Source organism: Aedes albopictus, chromosome 3, assembly GCF_035046485.1.
Source record: "Aedes albopictus strain Foshan chromosome 3, AalbF5, whole genome shotgun sequence".
Taxonomy (NCBI): Eukaryota; Metazoa; Arthropoda; class Insecta; order Diptera; family Culicidae; genus Aedes; species Aedes albopictus.
The window spans coordinates 342178594-342196494 of NC_085138.1; the positions used below are offsets into that span (position 1 = coordinate 342178594).

The 17901-nt window shown below is 41.0% G+C and overlaps 1 protein-coding gene across 1 annotated transcript; it reads left to right on the forward strand.

Annotated features, from left to right (window-relative positions):
• Nucleotides 1–10242: 10242 nt before the first annotated feature.
• On the forward strand, nucleotides 10243–14598 carry LOC134290867 (uncharacterized protein K02A2.6-like). The gene has a single exon (XM_062858081.1). It carries the CDS (start codon nucleotides 10243–10245, stop codon nucleotides 14596–14598), a length of 4356 nt encoding a protein of 1451 aa, XP_062714065.1.
• Nucleotides 14599–17901: the final 3303 nt, after the last annotated feature.

Here is a 17901-nt window from a genome sequence, read left to right on the forward strand (position 1 = left end):
ATTTTAAGTTTTTTCCACCCAACCGAAATTTTGACTAGGTTGTATTCACTCAAATTTGAGTACTGTGCTAGAAACTTAATGTTGGCTTGACGCACGGAACTGCAAAAGTTGGGTTGTTTCTCTCTTCACTCTCTGACAACAATAGAAAGAGCGCATGAAAAGGGAGATGAAAAAGAACTCAAAATTGAGTTTAAAAGTACCTAATTTTGAGTTTTTCAGTTTCTCCGTGTGTACATTTGCTTCTAGGAGCCTCTATTTTTGTTTCAACACAGAAGTACAGGGGATACTCAAAATAACTGGGATAGGTAAAATTTTCACTTTTCAAAAAATGTTCAACTCGCTGTAACTTTTCGAAAAGGGCATCAAATATTCTCAAATTTTTACTGTAAGTTCATCAACTAGTTGTATATCAGTGGACACAATTTGGAAAAGATCGAGCCATTCTACACGAAGTAATAAAGGTTCTAGGAAAAGCTATAATTATCCGATAGCCAATTTTGAGCTGTTATATCTCCTGATTCAATGAACCGAATGCAATGAAATTTTGATCATTTATGAATAATATAAGTCATAAATGATCAAAGTTTCATTGCATTCGATTCATTGAATCCGAATTGACCTAAAATCAATTTCAAACATATTTTTCGAAATCACCTTTTGACAGCTGAGCAACTGCTTGACAGCTGCGTCCAGTACAAAATGGGACGAGGGGTGATTCAACAAATCACTCCCATACAAACTTCAAATCGATTTTTAAATAGGTTCCCGGGCACCGAAAATCAAGAAAATTTGGATTTCGGCTCAGTTTGGAATGCAGATTCAGAATATGCAATTACCTCAACACCGTTTAAGAAGCCAATTGTCCTATCGGTCCTACCTCGATAAACCATGTCATTTTCTCATGCGTGGCCTAGCAATGTCAACCTAGTCATACAAAAGTAACGTTGTTCAGTTAATAAAAAGCAGTCACTTTTTGCCCAAAATGTCACGTCGAACGCATTGATGTGAACAATGCGTTTAAATGTTCGCACGTTAGCTTCGAATCTATCAGCACAATTAAGTGCTGCAAATCTCCTTCCCACTGTTAATTCATCGGTTGATTTTAATTGCATTATTTAAAGAAAATATGACCAATTAACATTGTAAAAAATCGAAAAAGCGACTATGACATTAATAAATTTACTAATCAAAATCATCCGAGAAACGTGGGAAATAGAGCCCAAACAACATTTTGAAGTCAGCTGGCTGTAAAAGGTACCAAAACCTGTCACAAATCCTATAATACTTTTATTAGGATTTGTAACGATCATCAAAACCTTCTCAAATCCAACCGACTTGGAACTATTGCTTGGGAATAGACTCTACTGAGCCCTGGCGGTTCCTCCGTGTTTATCGAGCATGTCTGATGCATATGATCAGCCATACTCCATCTGCAGCAGCCGGTTCATGATGAACCGTTGCAGGCGCATTAAAGTGTTAAAAAGGTGATATGTTTCACTAAAGAACACTACATTACAATAATCAAAATGAAACTCCTTCACTTTAATACCGTCAACCCCTGCGAACTTGGCCAGGGAGTTCGACGCATTTACCTTTGTCAACACTTATGTATCAGTGGAGACCACTTAATGGTTGCAGGTCTTCATCAATAGATATCTGCGGTATATAATTCATGCATGGTGGCAACGCAATTGGATCTCCAACACGGAGCCCCATCGTCGATGTCATCAAAAGTCGATAGCGACAGAAACTTGGCAGCGGATGTGGATGTGGATCGGCCACACTCAACGTAGGGACGGAAACAAAATCTGCAAGCAAGCTGTTCGGATTTTCCGTCTGTTTTCCGCAAATAAAATGGACTGTAATTAAACGGTTAGAAGAAAAACGTGTTTTATTATTCTCGCGACCAGGGGGCCAACAAAAGGCAAAATCACCGTAGCTCACAACAAAAACACGTTCAAAATTGTTTGTGCTGAAAATTTATGCATTACACAATTTCTCACTGATTTATTTGCTATCTCCGCGTTGTCGTGTAATTTCGAACGATTGCACGCTAAAATTTTGATAACCTTCTGCTAGTTTTACACGTTTTACTTAAGTAACAACGTATGATAATGACTAATTCGCAAACGTCGTGCACATCCCAAATCTGTCAGAGTGCCCAAAAGTGTCAATTTCCCAAACATGTCAAATTCATGTGGACTACGGCTCATCTATTCGTGGTTGACGTCCGCGCTACCCCGCTGCTCGCGACGGTCCACTAACTAACTACCCACAGTCAAAACAATGCGAACCAAAAAAAATAGGGTTACCAACTTAGCAATTCAAATCGTTGGTTTTCAAATCGACCGTTAGTCTGAACATTCTCCCCGGCCTTGCAGTTTCAGCAGAAACTCAATCCTCGTTAGGTAGCAGTGACAGCTTAGCTGTTGTTCTCTTGAAGATGCCCCCGGACGTCCGCACGGATACCACTCTGGTAACTCCATCGGATCCAGTGTGTGTCTGCACTACCCTACCCAATCTCCACTGAAGGGGGGGTACGTTGTCCTCTCGCAATATCACCATATCGCCAATCTTCAACTCCTTATGCTGACGATTATGTCTCGGACGGCGCTGGAGCTCTTGCAGGTAGTCGGAAGACCACCGAATCCAAAAAGCGTCCCTCATTTTCTGCATTTCTTGATACTTAGACAGTGTACTCAATTTCAGGTTTTCCAACGATGGTTCTGGAATCGCAGTCAGCTCTCTGCCGACTATCAAATGTGCTGGACTGATAGCCTTGAGATCACTGGGATCAGATGACATCGGTACGAGTGGCCTTGAATTTAAAATAGCCTCGATCTGGGTGATGAGCGTGCTCCACTGGTCATATGTGTATTTCGACTCGCCAACTACTCGCTTGATGTGACGTTTTGCCGACTTAACTCCAGCTTCCCATACACCTCCAAATTCAGGGGAACGAGCCGGAATGAATTGCCATTTGATCTCCAACGGCAAACAATACTCGTTGATGGCCATCGTTGTAGATTCTGTCTGGAACAGTTGGTATAGCTGATGTAGTTCCGAATTTGCTCCGATAAAATTTGTTGCATTATCGGACAGTATTAGAGTAGGTACTCCTCTCCGTGACACGAACCGTTTCAGAACGTTGATGAATGCTTGACTAGAGAGATCAACTGCCATTTCCATATGGATAGCTTTGGATGATAAACACACGAAAAGTGCGATGTACCCTTGAACAATAACCGGTTTACGTGGATTGCCAGTTTTGATTGAAAACGGTCCTGCATAATCTACACCAACTCGTGAGAAAACGTCTGACCGAGTAACTCGATATGCCGGAAGGTCTCCCATGTAACGTGGTAACTTCGTTGGATTAGCCTTGAAACAACGTACGCATTTCCTCAAATGTTGCTGAACACGATTCCGACCATCAAGTATCCAAAACCTCTGACGGAGAAGAGATAACAATCCGCTTGGGCCAATATGCAAGTACATCTGGTGCAAATCGTCGATGATGATTTTCGTCACGTGATGCTTTGATGGTAGAATGACGGGATGACGTTGGGCAAATGTTAGATTTGCGTGTTTGATTCGCCCTCCAACTCTCAGGATACCTTCAGGTATCAGGTATCAGTAGGTCGGCTCCAGAGGCACGTTCTCCTCCATTTGGGAAATTTGTGCCATCGCCATAAACACGAGCCTATTCATCATTTACCTGAGGGAGAAAGGAAGGAAAAAAGGATGGGACAGGGAAAAGGACAGGTAACGGAATAGGGTCTTCATACACGCATAAGCGTACCACAATGGGTTCACATGGCGTCCTGAAAAGGACACTGTAATATCGCATAAGCGTACCACAATGGGTTCAAACAGCGCCCTGAAAAGGGCACTGTGATATCGCATAAAGCGTAAAGAAAGCCTATAGCTCTTTACCACAGCGGGTCAAGAACAGCAGAATGTCCTGCAGATTCAGGTTTCTAAAGTCAGTTTCACTTAATAAGTGTTTACCGAGTACTCGGAAACGCAATTGCACAAAAACTGGACAGTTACATATTAAATGATACGAAGTTCCATAATCGGATTCACAGCTATCACAGGCAAATGAATCAGCTTGCTGAATATTCGCCATGTGATAACTGAGTCGGCAGTGGCCAGTCAATGCTTTGACCAGCATGCTGCAATTTTGCTTTGACAGATTTGTAAGATACTTCGCCACCCTTGGAGATGGCTCAGTACAATACAATTTGGTTTGACGACATGACTCCAAACTATTCCAGTATTGTCTGTGTTGAGTAGCAGCCCAGGTGTGAATCTGAAGCTTTACCCAACACTTCGATATCGGAATAGCTGGCTCAGGGCCAATGAAGTCATGTGATGCTCCAGTGCGAGCTAACTCATCAGCCAATTCATTTCCAGCGATGGAAGAATGGCCAGGTACCCATACAAGGTGAACAGCGTTGGCTGAATTCAGCTCCTCGATTTGAATTCGACAAGCGATAACTATCTTCGACCTGGAGTTGGCCGAAGCAAGTGCTTTAATAGCAGCCTGGCTATCCGAACAGAAGTATATTACTTTGCCCATTACGTGCTGCTGAAGTACTGATTGCACTCCGCACATAAGAGCAAAGATTTCGGCCTGAAAAACGGTGCAGTGTCTACCAAGTGAATAAGACTGATACAGCCTTAGCTCACGAGAATAAACACCAGCACCTGCTCGACCTTCAAGAAGGGAGCCATCAGTGTAACATACGATGCCGTCTGAAATACTTCTTTCCAGATAACCAGATGTCCACTCTTCCCGGGAAGGGAATTTCGTGGAAAATGTCCTATATGGAAAATTACAAGCAATTGTAAGATCACTTGGAGCAAGGACAACTTTGTCCCAATTCACCAAAAGTGGAAACAACGAGGTGTGTGTTGAACTGCGGTTCACAGGAGTTTCCTCTAGTAAACCGAGTACCCATAGACGGTAAGTGCAAGAAAGTGCTTCTTGTTTGAGATGAATGTGTAGTGGGGCAACGTCAAAGAGAACTTCGAGCGCTGCCGTAGGAGTTGAAGAGAACGCTCCAGACATCGCCATTAGGCACATCCTTTGGAGATGGCCTAATTTTGATTGGATCGTTCTCACTTCGCCCTTTTGCCACCACACAAGACATCCATACGCCAATATTGGACGAACAACAGTTGTGTAAATCCATTTGATATACTTGGGTTTAAGACCCCAAGTTGTACCAAAGGTTCGCCGGCATTGCCCGAAGGCCATACAAGCTTTCAGTGATGGCATTTTCCTCTGTGTACAAAAGAGCAAGTGTCATGCTACACACATTTCTTTTCTCCCAGCCAGAGCGCCACACACTGGCTTGCGTTCACCATACGTGCTCGCTGAGAGCTGTGACGATCGGTGATGCGAGAAAAGGAATAACTCACCACAGCCGACTACAATCTTCAGAGAGAAATGAGTGCACCAAGATTCTCTAGAGTGGACAAGTGTTCGTTCATGGTAAGTTTCCAGTTCCCAAGTACAGCGCTCAAGTAAAATTCCTCCTTTTTCCGTAAGTAATTTTGACATTTGTTTAACCGACAGCATTTTTACGAAACGATGCTGTAAGAAGGATGTGAAGAATAGGGCACTGCATACGGCGGTTGCTAGATAAATTGTTCGTTGTTCGTGTGGCGCTTCGTGGCCTTGTTGTTTACGATTTGGACTTTCGCTCGTTTCCTCAGGAAGTGTGATTGAAATTTAAATTTAATTTTTGCGCGCGTATGGGGAAATTCCAGATAGTGAGATTTCAACGGAGTTCCAAGGGAAATGCTAATGAGAGACATTGCGTTGGGATTCTGAGGGAACTTTTAATGGTATTGCAGCGAGAACTATGGTTGGATACTAATTATAAATTCTGCAATATTGGAGTTCAGACTACGGTGGGAAGAATTCTGCTGGGACTCTAACGGTTACCTTGTGGAGTTTGAGACGAAATACGAGGTAGGACAAAGCTTCACGGGGAATTTGATGAAGATCCACGAAAGATTCTTTGTGATGAATCTTTTGGCATTCCGTACGAAGGTTTTTCTTAGGGGTTTCGCAGAAAGTCTTCTTGAAATTCTCCCAGATATTCCACCGAAAAATCCACCAGAAGTTCGCACGGGATTCTCATAAAATGTCTCTGAGATTTTCATTAGAAGTTCTACAAAAAATCCCTCCGTGAGTTTCTTCTAATTCAGGATTTATTTATTTGTTTTGTTTTTTATTTTATACCCCGGACAGACATGTGATACGAGTGTGATTCCTGTACAACGGTACGCAGTGTCAAGAAAATTCTAACAAGACTGACTTGAACTGAGAGAATTTTCAGTATGGCACTCATTTCAAGCGCAATTGTACAGTGATTCTTGTATCACATGTGTGTCATAAGTATTAGGATCTTCTAGGAGTTGCTTCAGGGTTTTCTCCAGAGGTGTTTTCTAAGATTCTACCAGGAGTTTTTTTCGAACTTTTCTACAATAATTTCATCCGGGATTTCTTAAGTATTTTTTATTCGGGGTTCACTCAGATATTTATTCGGAGATTCCCGTAGGAATTCCATTAGGGATCATTTCAAGAGTTCCTTCTAGGATTTCCACAGGAATTAATTCTTAGATTTGTCCTGGAGTTCTTTCAGTGATTCTTCCAGGAGTTCTTTCTAAGATACAACTTTTTGAGATTCCTCTAGGTTTTCTCTGGACGTTTCTTATGTGAATCCGCAAAGAATTATTTTTTGTAATTTCTCTATCTTCTTCCGGGATTCCTCCAGGAACTCCTTCTAGATTTCCTCTAGGAGTAAATTTATGGGTTCCTCTCATAGTTTCTTCTGGTATTTCTCAAGGATTTTCTTCTAAGATTACACCAGGGGTGGCATCAGGGACCTCTCCAGAAATTTTACCCGGGGTATCTTCCGGGAATTTTTCAAAAGTTCTTTCCGGAATTTCTTCAGAACTTCCAGACTACTGGAAAATAAGTCAAGGTTCTTCCAGGAGTTCCTTCCAAGATTTGTCAAATAATTCATCCAGGATATTCTTCCGGGATTCCTCCAAGAACTTCTACTGGGACTCCTTGCAGATTACATATTCTGGAATTCATTCTGGAAGTTTCTTAAACTTTGCTCATGGAAATACTCCAAAAGTTTTTTTTATTCTTTATGGAAGTACTCCAAGACTTGCTCTTAAGTTCCTTATAAAATTCCTCCAACAACTTCTTAAGGAATATCTCCAGCAGTTTTGTAGGGAATATCTACACAAGCGATTTCAGAGATTCTTTCAATAGTTTTTTCCCAGATAAAAATCTGAAGTCATTCCAAAAGGTTCTGGAGAAATCCTAAAAAAAAATTCGTGAAGGAATCCCTGAAAGAACTTCTAGAATAATTTCATAGGAATCTTCTGGAGGAATCTCGGAAGGAATTTCTAGAGAATTTCATGAAGGAATCTCTGAAGGAATCCCGTATGGAGTTACAGGAGTAATCCTAGAGAGAACTCCTGGAAGTTCTAAACAAATCCTAAACAAATTGCTGGAAGAATCTCTAAGGGAACTCCCTTTGGTATCCCAGAAAGAACTCCTGGAGCAATCCTGAATTAATTTCTAGAGAGATCTAGGAAGGAATTTCTGGAGGAATCCCAAGCAGAAATTCTGAGGGAATCTCAGAGCAATTCTCGTAGGGATCTCGGAACGAATTCCTGGAATTCAGAAAGATCTCCTAATAAAATGGTAAATGACTAATTTTTTTACCAGGAATAGTGTATTACGTAAAGCTAATACCATACAAATTTCATCGAACTCGGTTGAATATTGGTGGAGATATCGTTGAAACAAGAAATTTGCCATTTGAGAAGTTTGAGCAAACGAACGTTTTTAAAAATATCACTTCTTCACCGTTATAGCTCTAGAACCAAAAATACTGAACCGATTTCAATCAAAACTGTTCTGTATGTCAAGTATACATGTAGAAATATTGTGTAAAAATTTCATTCAATTTGATCTAGCCGTAATAAAGTTTTAGCCGCATATGTGGCACAAAGTCACAATAAGCAAAAATGCTTTTTTTTTGTATCATGACATTCAAACAGTTATAACTTGAAAAGTTTTCAAGCAATTTGGCTAAGAACAGTTTTTTTTAATGGTTTTACAGTTTCAAATGTTAATAAAAATCGGAACAGTCATGACAGTTGTACAAACAAAATAGCACAGACAAACAGACGTAACACTCTAATCATTCTCATCGTACACCGATTAAACGACCAATTTTAAAATGTGTTAGTTGGCCGACGGGCCACCCGTGGCGCTTCCATCGGTTTTGTTCGAGTTTGACGTTTGCGCACTACCGCCACCTAGTTCATGGTTGGCCAAACTCAGTCTTTTTAGCATTGGGCGAACATTTAACCGTGACTATTTTTCTAATCGGAAAGTATTCGAAGTGTTACGTCTGTTTGTCTGTGAAAATAGTATACACGGAATAAAATGATTAAAAAGTACCAAAAATATGCCTTGAAGCGATTTGAGTTTTGAACAATTTTTAAAACGGGTGAAAAAATTTGCTAAAATCTTATTTTATGATATTAACAATATCTACGCCAATACCAAACTGAATTTGTTGCGATTGTTATGGTATTAGCTACACATTATATATTATTCCTGTTCAAAAAAATATTTGATTTTGTGAACGCAATGAAAAGCTATACATTATTTTCTGTGTCCAAATTTCATCGAATACAGTCTTTACTTTCCTGGTTCTAGTGCACCATAGAACATTCAACAAACGAAATGAAATGATTATGATGCAACAGTTTTTAGAATCATTGTCTCCTCATCAGCTAAACTGTCGAACTATTTATAAACAATTCAGTTTTGGGGTGTCTTTATAAATTTTTAAACTACGTAACGGCAAATTATTCAACCTCAAGAAATTCAATCTTGATGCAGCCATGCTGAGGGACGACGGAGTACACATTATAGAGCGACACGGCTAAATACTAATGCACACTGTGAACGCGCAGGCGCGAAAGAAGAAACACAAAGAAAGAGAAATATCCCTTTTACTCACGGAATTAGCCTGTGCGCGCAGGCGTAGTCGACATACGAATGACACTAATGAGTGGAGCTTTTTTGTCGATCATTTAAAGCTTTCAACAGTGTTCGACATTCGATGAGAAACTCTTATTGGAATTGTATGTTGTTTACGATTCCAATAAGATTCCAATAAGATTCCAATAAGATTTTCCCATTGAACCCTCATTGACTGAAGTTCAATCCAACCGTTATTTTGAAGTTAAAAATTTATTTTTTTGTCACGCGAAATTCGATTTTTTTGTAAACCGTATGTTGGACGAACTTCGAAAATATTGCGCTGGATAGAGGGCCAGATTTGCTGTCCAGCGCAATATGTTTCACATATTAATTTGAAAAAAAAAAATGTTTCAACCGCAAAGATAATAGACTTACGTGAAGGTAAGTAATACTTCAAAGATTATTATTCGTTAAATGAAAAAATAATCGAAGATCAAATTACCTTAGAACTAACCAAATTAATTAGAAACAGTTACTGCAAGTATAACAAAAGCTGGAAATTCAATCCTTCTTAATAAATTTTTTTGTTAAATTAATGCAAAACTACAAACTAGAAAGATGTTTTTTTTTTCAACGGTTGGAGGTTTAATTTAATTATTCATTCATTGTAAAGACCTCCATCTAGCAAAATGTCTTAAATTAATTAAATAATGTATAAATTTTGTACTGTATATTTTGATTCTGCCCTCTAATGCTTATCCTTTGACTGATACGCGTATTTCGACTACCACTTGTAATCTTCCTGAGCATCTCCTCTAAGCAGAATACCCTTTTGGAATGAGTGTTGTTGTATTGAATTATATTTGAGCACCCCTCGGTTTCTCTATTCTCTTTTATGCTTTTTCTTACCTGGCTTCAGTGTCGAGAAGCAGGCAGTAGAGTTCAGATCGCTTCGTAATAAATCTCATGTTAATCGATAATTTCATGTTTTATTTATCACAAAACATGGTGTCAGAAGTTCGCGTGTGTATTTAAAGTAAAGTGAGTAAGTTGTTTTCGGCGGCGGAAGTCGAAAGTCGCGAAAAAACTTTGTAAAAACACGGAATTTCTAAGTCGTTCGGTACAGTATCGTCGGTACAGTCGCGTATCGCCGGCGGCCATTTTGTTTTCGATCGGTAGTGTGAAAATTCGGAGACCTCATCGAAATGGATCCGACACAGTTTAAGCAGTTTATGGAGTACCAAACAAACTTGTTTTCGAAGCTACTGGAAGGAATGCAAATATCCCAGCAGCAAGCAAACCAATCGTCGGCACAGATGCACGGAGAAGTTCGTGCAAGTGTATCCAATGTGCATGTGCCGCAACCTTCACCATTGATCGTAGAGGGCGATATGCGAGAGAATTTCGAGTTCTTCGAGAGAAATTGGAGGGACTACGCGAAGGCCATCGGAATGGATCGGTGGCCCCCGGAGGAAAATCCTCAAAAAGTAAGCTTCCTGCTGTCGGTGATAGGGGAACCAGCACGCAAGAAGTACTATAATTTCGAGTTGACGACGGCAGAGAAAGCGGATCCGGATGCGGCATTGGATGCTATCCGGGCTAAGGTAGTGGTGAAGCGCAATATCGTGATCGACCGACTGGATTTCTTCTCCGCCGTACAGAATCCCCGAGAGTCTATCGATGAATATGCTTCTAGGCTCAAAACTTTAGCAAAGTGTGCTAATCTTGGTCAGTTGGAAACGGAACTTATTACCTACAAAGTGGTCACGTCTAACAAATGGCCTCATATGAGGAGCAAGCTGCTGGCCATTGAGGACGTCACGTTAACAAAAGCAGTGGACATGTGTCGGGCAGAAGAAATCACGGCTATGCGCTCACAGGATCTTGCGGCTGGAACTTCAGAGATGGAGGTGAACAAAATTGAGAAGTCGAAACCCCGTTCCCGGCAACAAGTTCAACGCTGCAAGTTCTGCGGGGATTCTCACGACTTCAAAAAGGGTACGTGTCCAGCGTTTGGAAAGCGTTGCCACCGTTGCAAAGGAAAAAACCATTTTGAACGTGTTTGTAAGGCTAGCAAGCACCACAGTCGTCGGAACAGGAAGGTAAAGGAGATCAGAGATGAGAGCAGTGACTCGGATGAAGAAGGCTCAACATCACACGAAGCCGGATCGGAGGACAGCGAGGACGAATACGAAATTGGGAAAATTTACGACAATTCCAGTAAAGGAGGTAGCGTGCTGGCGGAATTAGATATGCAGTTCAGTGAAAAATGGAGTAAGGTCGACTGCGAGTTGGATACCGGAGCGAACACAAGCTTGATCGGTCATGATTGGCTGAAAAAGCTTTGCGGATGCGAAAAGGTTGAACTGTTACCAACAACTCTTCGTCTTCAAAGCTTCGGAGGGAGCCCAATAAACGTTTTGGGCCAAGTGAAGGTGCCTTGCCGTCGAAAGGGTCGCCGATATCTGCTGGTCCTGCAGGTGGTGGATGTGAGCCACAGACCACTACTGTCGGCGAAAGCTTCGCGAAAGCTGGGGTTCGTGAAGTTTTGCAAGTCTGTTACATTCAGCAAGCCACAGACAGAACTGGAACTTCTGAAGATCTACAGAATCGAAGCGCAGGCAATTGTGGCTGAACACAGCGAACTCTTTCGAGGATATGGAAAATTCGCCGGAGCAGTATCTCTAGAAGTCGATGATAACGTGCAACCGTCTATTCAACCACCACGCCGCGTTCCGATTGCCATGCGGAGTAAACTGAAAGCAGAATTGGAGTCATTGGAGAAGGATGGGCTGATCGTCAAGGAGCTGATGCATACCGATTGGATAAGCAACATCGTCATCGTTCAGCGTGGTGAACCGAAATCTGGAGGCATTCGCATATGCCTCGATCCGATACCTCTCAATAAGGCTTTGAAACGACCGCATCTGCAATTCAACACTTTGGACGAGATTCTTCCGGAGTTGGGAAAAGCTAAAATCTTCAGCACAGTGGATGCCAAGAAGGGTTTTTGGCACGTGGAATTGGACGAACGAAGTAGCAAACTCACAACGTTCTGGACCCCGTTCGGAAGGTATAGGTGGACACGTTTGCCGTTTGGGATTTCTTCAGCTCCTGAGATATTTCAAATGAAGCTTCAGGAAGTCATCCAGGGTCTCGATGGAGTTGAATGCCTGGCCGATGATCTGCTGGTGTATGGCATCGGCGACACACTGGAGGAAGCACTGGTCAACCACAACAGATGTCTGAAAAATCTTTTTCGTCGCCTAGATGAGCACAACGTGAAGCTGAACAAGTCCAAGCTCGTCTTGTGTCAGTCGTCTGTGAAGTTCTACGGACACGTTCTGACAGACAAGGGTCTACATCCGGACGAAACGAAAATTACCACGATTAAGAACTACCCTGTTCCCACAAATCGGAAAGAAATCCATCGTTTTATTGGGATGGTCAACTACCTGAGCAGGTTCATTCCGAACTTGAGCTCTAATTTGACCAATCTTCGCAAGCTGATATCGGAATCAGTACCGTGGAACTGGACAACAGCTGAAGACAAGGAGTTCAAAGCAGTAAAGCAGCTGGTTGCTGACGTCCGAACATTGCGCTACTACAACCCCAAGCAACCATTAACGATCGAGTGCGATGCCAGCTGTTTTGGACTGGGCGCCGTCGTATATCAGGATGAAGGCGTGATTGGCTACGCATCCAGGACATTGACCGCTACAGAACGTAATTATGCACAAATAGAAAAGGAACTATTGGCGATTCTTTTTGCGTGCATTCGGTTCGACCAATTGGTGGTTGGAAACCCAAAAGTAACGGTGAAAACAGATCACAAACCACTGATTAATGTGTTTCGCAAACCGTTACTATCAGCACCTAGACGTCTGCAGCATATGTTGTTGAATCTGCAACGATATAACCTGGAGATCCAGTTCGTCACCGGAAAAGACAACGTTGTGGCGGATGCATTGTCTCGAGCGCCATACGATGACAAGGATATGAAGGAAGCATTTCAAAAGCTGAACGTGTACAAGGTGTTTCGCGAGATTCAGGAAATTCAGTTGTCTACCCATCTTCGCGTAACGGATAGCTGCTTGGACGAAATAATCGAAGAAACGAAAAAGGATTACACGCTGCAATCAATCATGGACTACATTCAACGTGGCTGGCCAACATCAGCAGACCGACTGCCGGACGGTGTGAAAGTTTTCTTCAGTTATCGCAATGAGTTGTCTATGCAGGAGGGCATCGTGTTCCGTGATGATCGAATTTTGGTCCCTTTCAAGTTGAGGCGAGCTCTAATTGACAAATGTCACACCAGCCATAACGGAATCGAAGCAACTCTAAAGCTAGCTAGGGCAAACTTGTTCTGGCCCGGGATGAGCAGCCAAATCAAGGACGTCGTGATGCAATGTGGAGTGTGTGCAAAGTTTGCATCATCTCAACCAAATCCGCCTATGATGAGTCATCGTATTCCTGTATATCCGTTTCAACTGGTGTCGATGGACGTTTTTTTCACCACGTATCAAGGAAAAGATAGGAAGTTTCTTGTGACCGTCGATCACTACTCGGACTTCTTCGAGATTGACATCTTAAGGGATCTCACACCTGAATCGCTAATCGCCGCGTGCAGCAAGAACTTCGCTCGACATGGGAAGCCACAGGTAATTCTCACTGATAATAACACTAATTTTGTCAGCAGAAAAATGGCCAAGTTCACATCCGACTGGGACATCGAGCACATTACGTCCGCTCCGAATCATCAGCAATCAAATGGGAAGTCCGAAGCTGCCGTAAAGATAGCAAAACATCTCCTGAAGAAAACCGAAGAAACCGGTGCGGATTTTTGGTATGCGCCGCTCCACTGGAGAAACATCCCGAACAAAATCGGCTCCAGTCCGACCGCCAGATTGTTTTCCCGGTCCACCCGATGCAGTATTCCATCATCAGGGACAAAGTTGATTCCAAAGGTGGTTGAAAACGTTCCTGAATCGATAGAGCAGAATAGGAGGAGGATCAAATGGCATTACGACAAGAAAACGCGAAACTTACCTGATCTACAGATTGGCTCACCGGTGTATGTGCAGCTGAAACCAGAAGCATCGAAACTGTGGAGCCCCGGCAAAGTTTTGGACCAGCTGAGTGACCGGTCATATCTAGTGAACGTGAATGGGACAAATTATCGCCGAAGTCTAGTACATCTAAAACCGCGTAAGGAACCCAATACGTCGCCTGACCGTACGCCTAAATCACTGGGAAAGGAGGAAAATTGTCACCAGTACCGAATTCCTAGCAACCACCGAAACAACAACAGTGACCTGCAGAACGGCTGTCAAAACGAAAATGATGCGTCGTCGGTATCGGTGTCGGCGCCGTCGTCGGCGTCGCCAAGGTCGACTGCAGCTGCAGCTGTGATGACACCGATGACACAAGAAGGTCCCATGCAGCAGAGTCGGGAGTCGCCGAAGGGGATTCGAACGCCAACCGCCAACGTGGGCAGACCAAGACGAGAAACACGACTGCCGGCTAGATTTAAGGATTTTCTTATTGAATTTGATTAATCATTTTAAAGTGAGGAGGATGTTGTATTGAATTATATTTGAGCACCCCTCGGTTTCTCTATTCTCTTTTATGCTTTTTCTTACCTGGCTTCAGTGTCGAGAAGCAGGCAGTAGAGTTCAGATCGCTTCGTAATAAATCTCATGTTAATCGATAATTTCATGTTTTATTTATCACAAAACAAGTGTATTCCATTTTGAACCTAATAATGGATCATTAAATAACTAAAACGGTCGCTATGAAATGAATAGATAGCACCACCGTAGCCTTGTGTGTTTGACATAACTCGACTACTGTCACAATGCACTGAAGGCCAGGATAGCAATCTAGCGGGACAAAAGTAATTACTAATTAAAAAGCATTTCCGGCACATAGTGTCTTCAACAACGTTTTTTTGTAATAATTAGGAGCACTAATTAAGAAAAAAAAATATTGATTTTTCAATTTCATATGAAAGACCACTTTTTTCTAAACCAGTTTGATTTTTTTTAGATTTTTGTAACTTTATTTTGATACCTAAAATCAATTTCCAAGCGGTTTTTCAAAATCACCTTTTGACTGCTCGGCAACTGCTTGACAGCTCCGCCCAGTACACTTATTGCACAATTATGGGTCACTCAAGGAACAATCATTTCATAACATCATTCGTTTTTCATACAAAAATCACTATTTTTATTTTATATTCTCTTCATTGAAACTCACAGAGCTTACGAAAGCAGCGCACGCACTTTTCGATATTCACAAATGAAGCGTTATTTTGACAGATAGTTTTGTGCTGAACAAAAAAATATTGAAAATATGTATGTTTTGACGTATAAGCCCGTGTGCGATACGTATAGCGACATAAAACAAATCAACTTATGAATGAAAAATGATAATGGCTAACAAAAGCTTGCAATTAATTAGTATTTATCTATTAAAGTGGAAAGTGGCTAATAATTGTGTGTGACCCATAGTGCAACGAGTGTACAAAATCCGACGAAGGGTGGTTCATCAAATCGCTCCCATACAAACTACAAATTGATTTTTAAATAGGTTCCCGGGAACCAAAATTCATGATAATTTGGATCTTGGCCCAGTTTGGCGTGCAGATTCAGAATATTGAATTATCTCAACACCGCTAAAGAAGCCAATTGTGAAGAAATTAGTAGTTCGTAACTATTCCGCATAGGGTGCGCCACCATCTAACTTTTTAGTTTTACGTCCTAGAGTTATCCCTCTATGGTTGGCTTTTCGGTCCGGATAAATTATAAGCGGGGTGATACTATTTCATCCGACGTTTCGACCCTTGGTTTGGGTCTTCTTCAGGGAGGTTATAGGGATACCGCTACAGCCCTACGACAAGCAACCGGCGATACAAACGTTCGGCCAATGACCATTTTGTATGGACAAATAAAATTTTTTGTATGGAATAATGACCACGCGGGGGGGGGGGGGTTGAAAAGTCCCAAGAAAATGACCACGTGGTTTATGGACAGCCCCAATGATCGGGACAGGCAAAATTTTCAATTTTCCAAAAATGTTCAACTAGCTGTAACTTTTCGAAAAGTGAATCAAATATTCTCAAACTCTCACTGTAAGTTGATCAACTAGTTGTGCATCAGTGGACAAAATTTGGAAAAGATCGGGCTAATCTGCACGAAATTATAAAGATTCTAGAAATAGGTATAATTATCCGATAGCCAACTTTGAGCTGTTATATCTCCGGATTCAATGAATCGAATGCAACGAAATTTTTGCCATTTAAGACTTATATAATGAGCTCTGATAAACGTTTGACACAACTTTAAATTATTAACAAGATAAAAAGTTATAGCGATTTCATTTATTTTATGATTTTTTAGTAAAATGGTCTATTTTTAATATTCATCCCAATACTTTTTCTATTGATTGAAGGCTATGTTGCTACTTTCCTTCAAAATATATTTATATTAAAGACAATTAGATGGAATTAAAATAATCTTTAATTAGCATCTTGAATTTTGAAACGATGTTGAAGTTTTAGAAAATTTGGTGTGTTATTAGGAAAATAAACTAATCGTAATAATTTTCTTTCGTATAAATAATTTTAAGTTGTATCAAAGGTTTTTCAAAGTTAATTATATAAGTCTTAAATAGTCAAAATTTCATCGCATTCGGTTCATTGAATCCGGAGATATAACAGCCCAAGGTTGGCTATCGGATAATTATAGCTTTATTTTAGAATCTTTATAACTTCGTGCAGAATAGCCCGATCATTTCCAAATTTTGTCCACTGATACACAACTAGTTGATCAACTCGAAGTGAAAATTTGAGAATATTTAATGCACGTTTCGAAAAGTTGCAGCCAGTTGAACATTTTTTGAAAAGTAAAATTTTTGCCTGTCCCGATCATTTTGTCTATCCCCTGTATACCTCTTGATGAGTATTTGCTAAAAATTTCAGGATGCGATTTTTGCGATTTGTGAGATATTATAACCTGAAAATTAAGTAACAGTTCAATTGAATTTCAGTCAATGAGGGTTCAATGGGAAAAGCTGTTGTTTACGATTCCAATTAGATTCCAATAAGATTTTCTTACCGAATGTCGAACGCTGTTGAAAGCTTTAAATGATCGACAAAAAAGCTCCACTCATTAGTGTCATTCGTATGTCGACTACGCCTGCGCGCACAGGCTAATAATACATCGACATATTATTCCGTACGGAAAATCAACAACATGACTGACAGCATCGCACGACAGTGCCATCTGTTGGCAAATAGCTTTCTGACTGCGAATTACTTATCAACTGCGAACGCTTAAGTAATTTTGATTGCAAAAGTTTTACGTGAGCATTACTTGTCCTATCCTTTTACACAGTACTTATCAAGTGGAAACTAGCCATAACCCTGGGACTTAACTTTGGAAGTGGTGCGCTGCGTAATTCATCAGGACCGCTAAATAGCGCGATATGAAAAAAAACTATTTTTATTCGCATCATATTCCGAATTTTGATTGGGTTGATAATATTATTTATTAAATACCGGTAAAAAAATGTAGAATTAGCCCGAATTAAAATACACCTAAATACATTTAAAATGAAAATAAAAACAATGTCTCGACCAACGTCGAACTGCCGTACGCACGTTCCCTCTCAACTCGTTTTTGTGTGCCAACAAATTATACGAGGTTTCGCTTTTGAACGGTTTCCCTGCGTTTCCACAGAGGATGCATAATGAAACACTTATTTCTTTCTCAGCATCATCAACCATTTTCTACTTGCTGAAAAACATTCCCACATCTTCCTCGCGCTTCTTTTATTCCGCCATTTTTCGTTTTGCATGC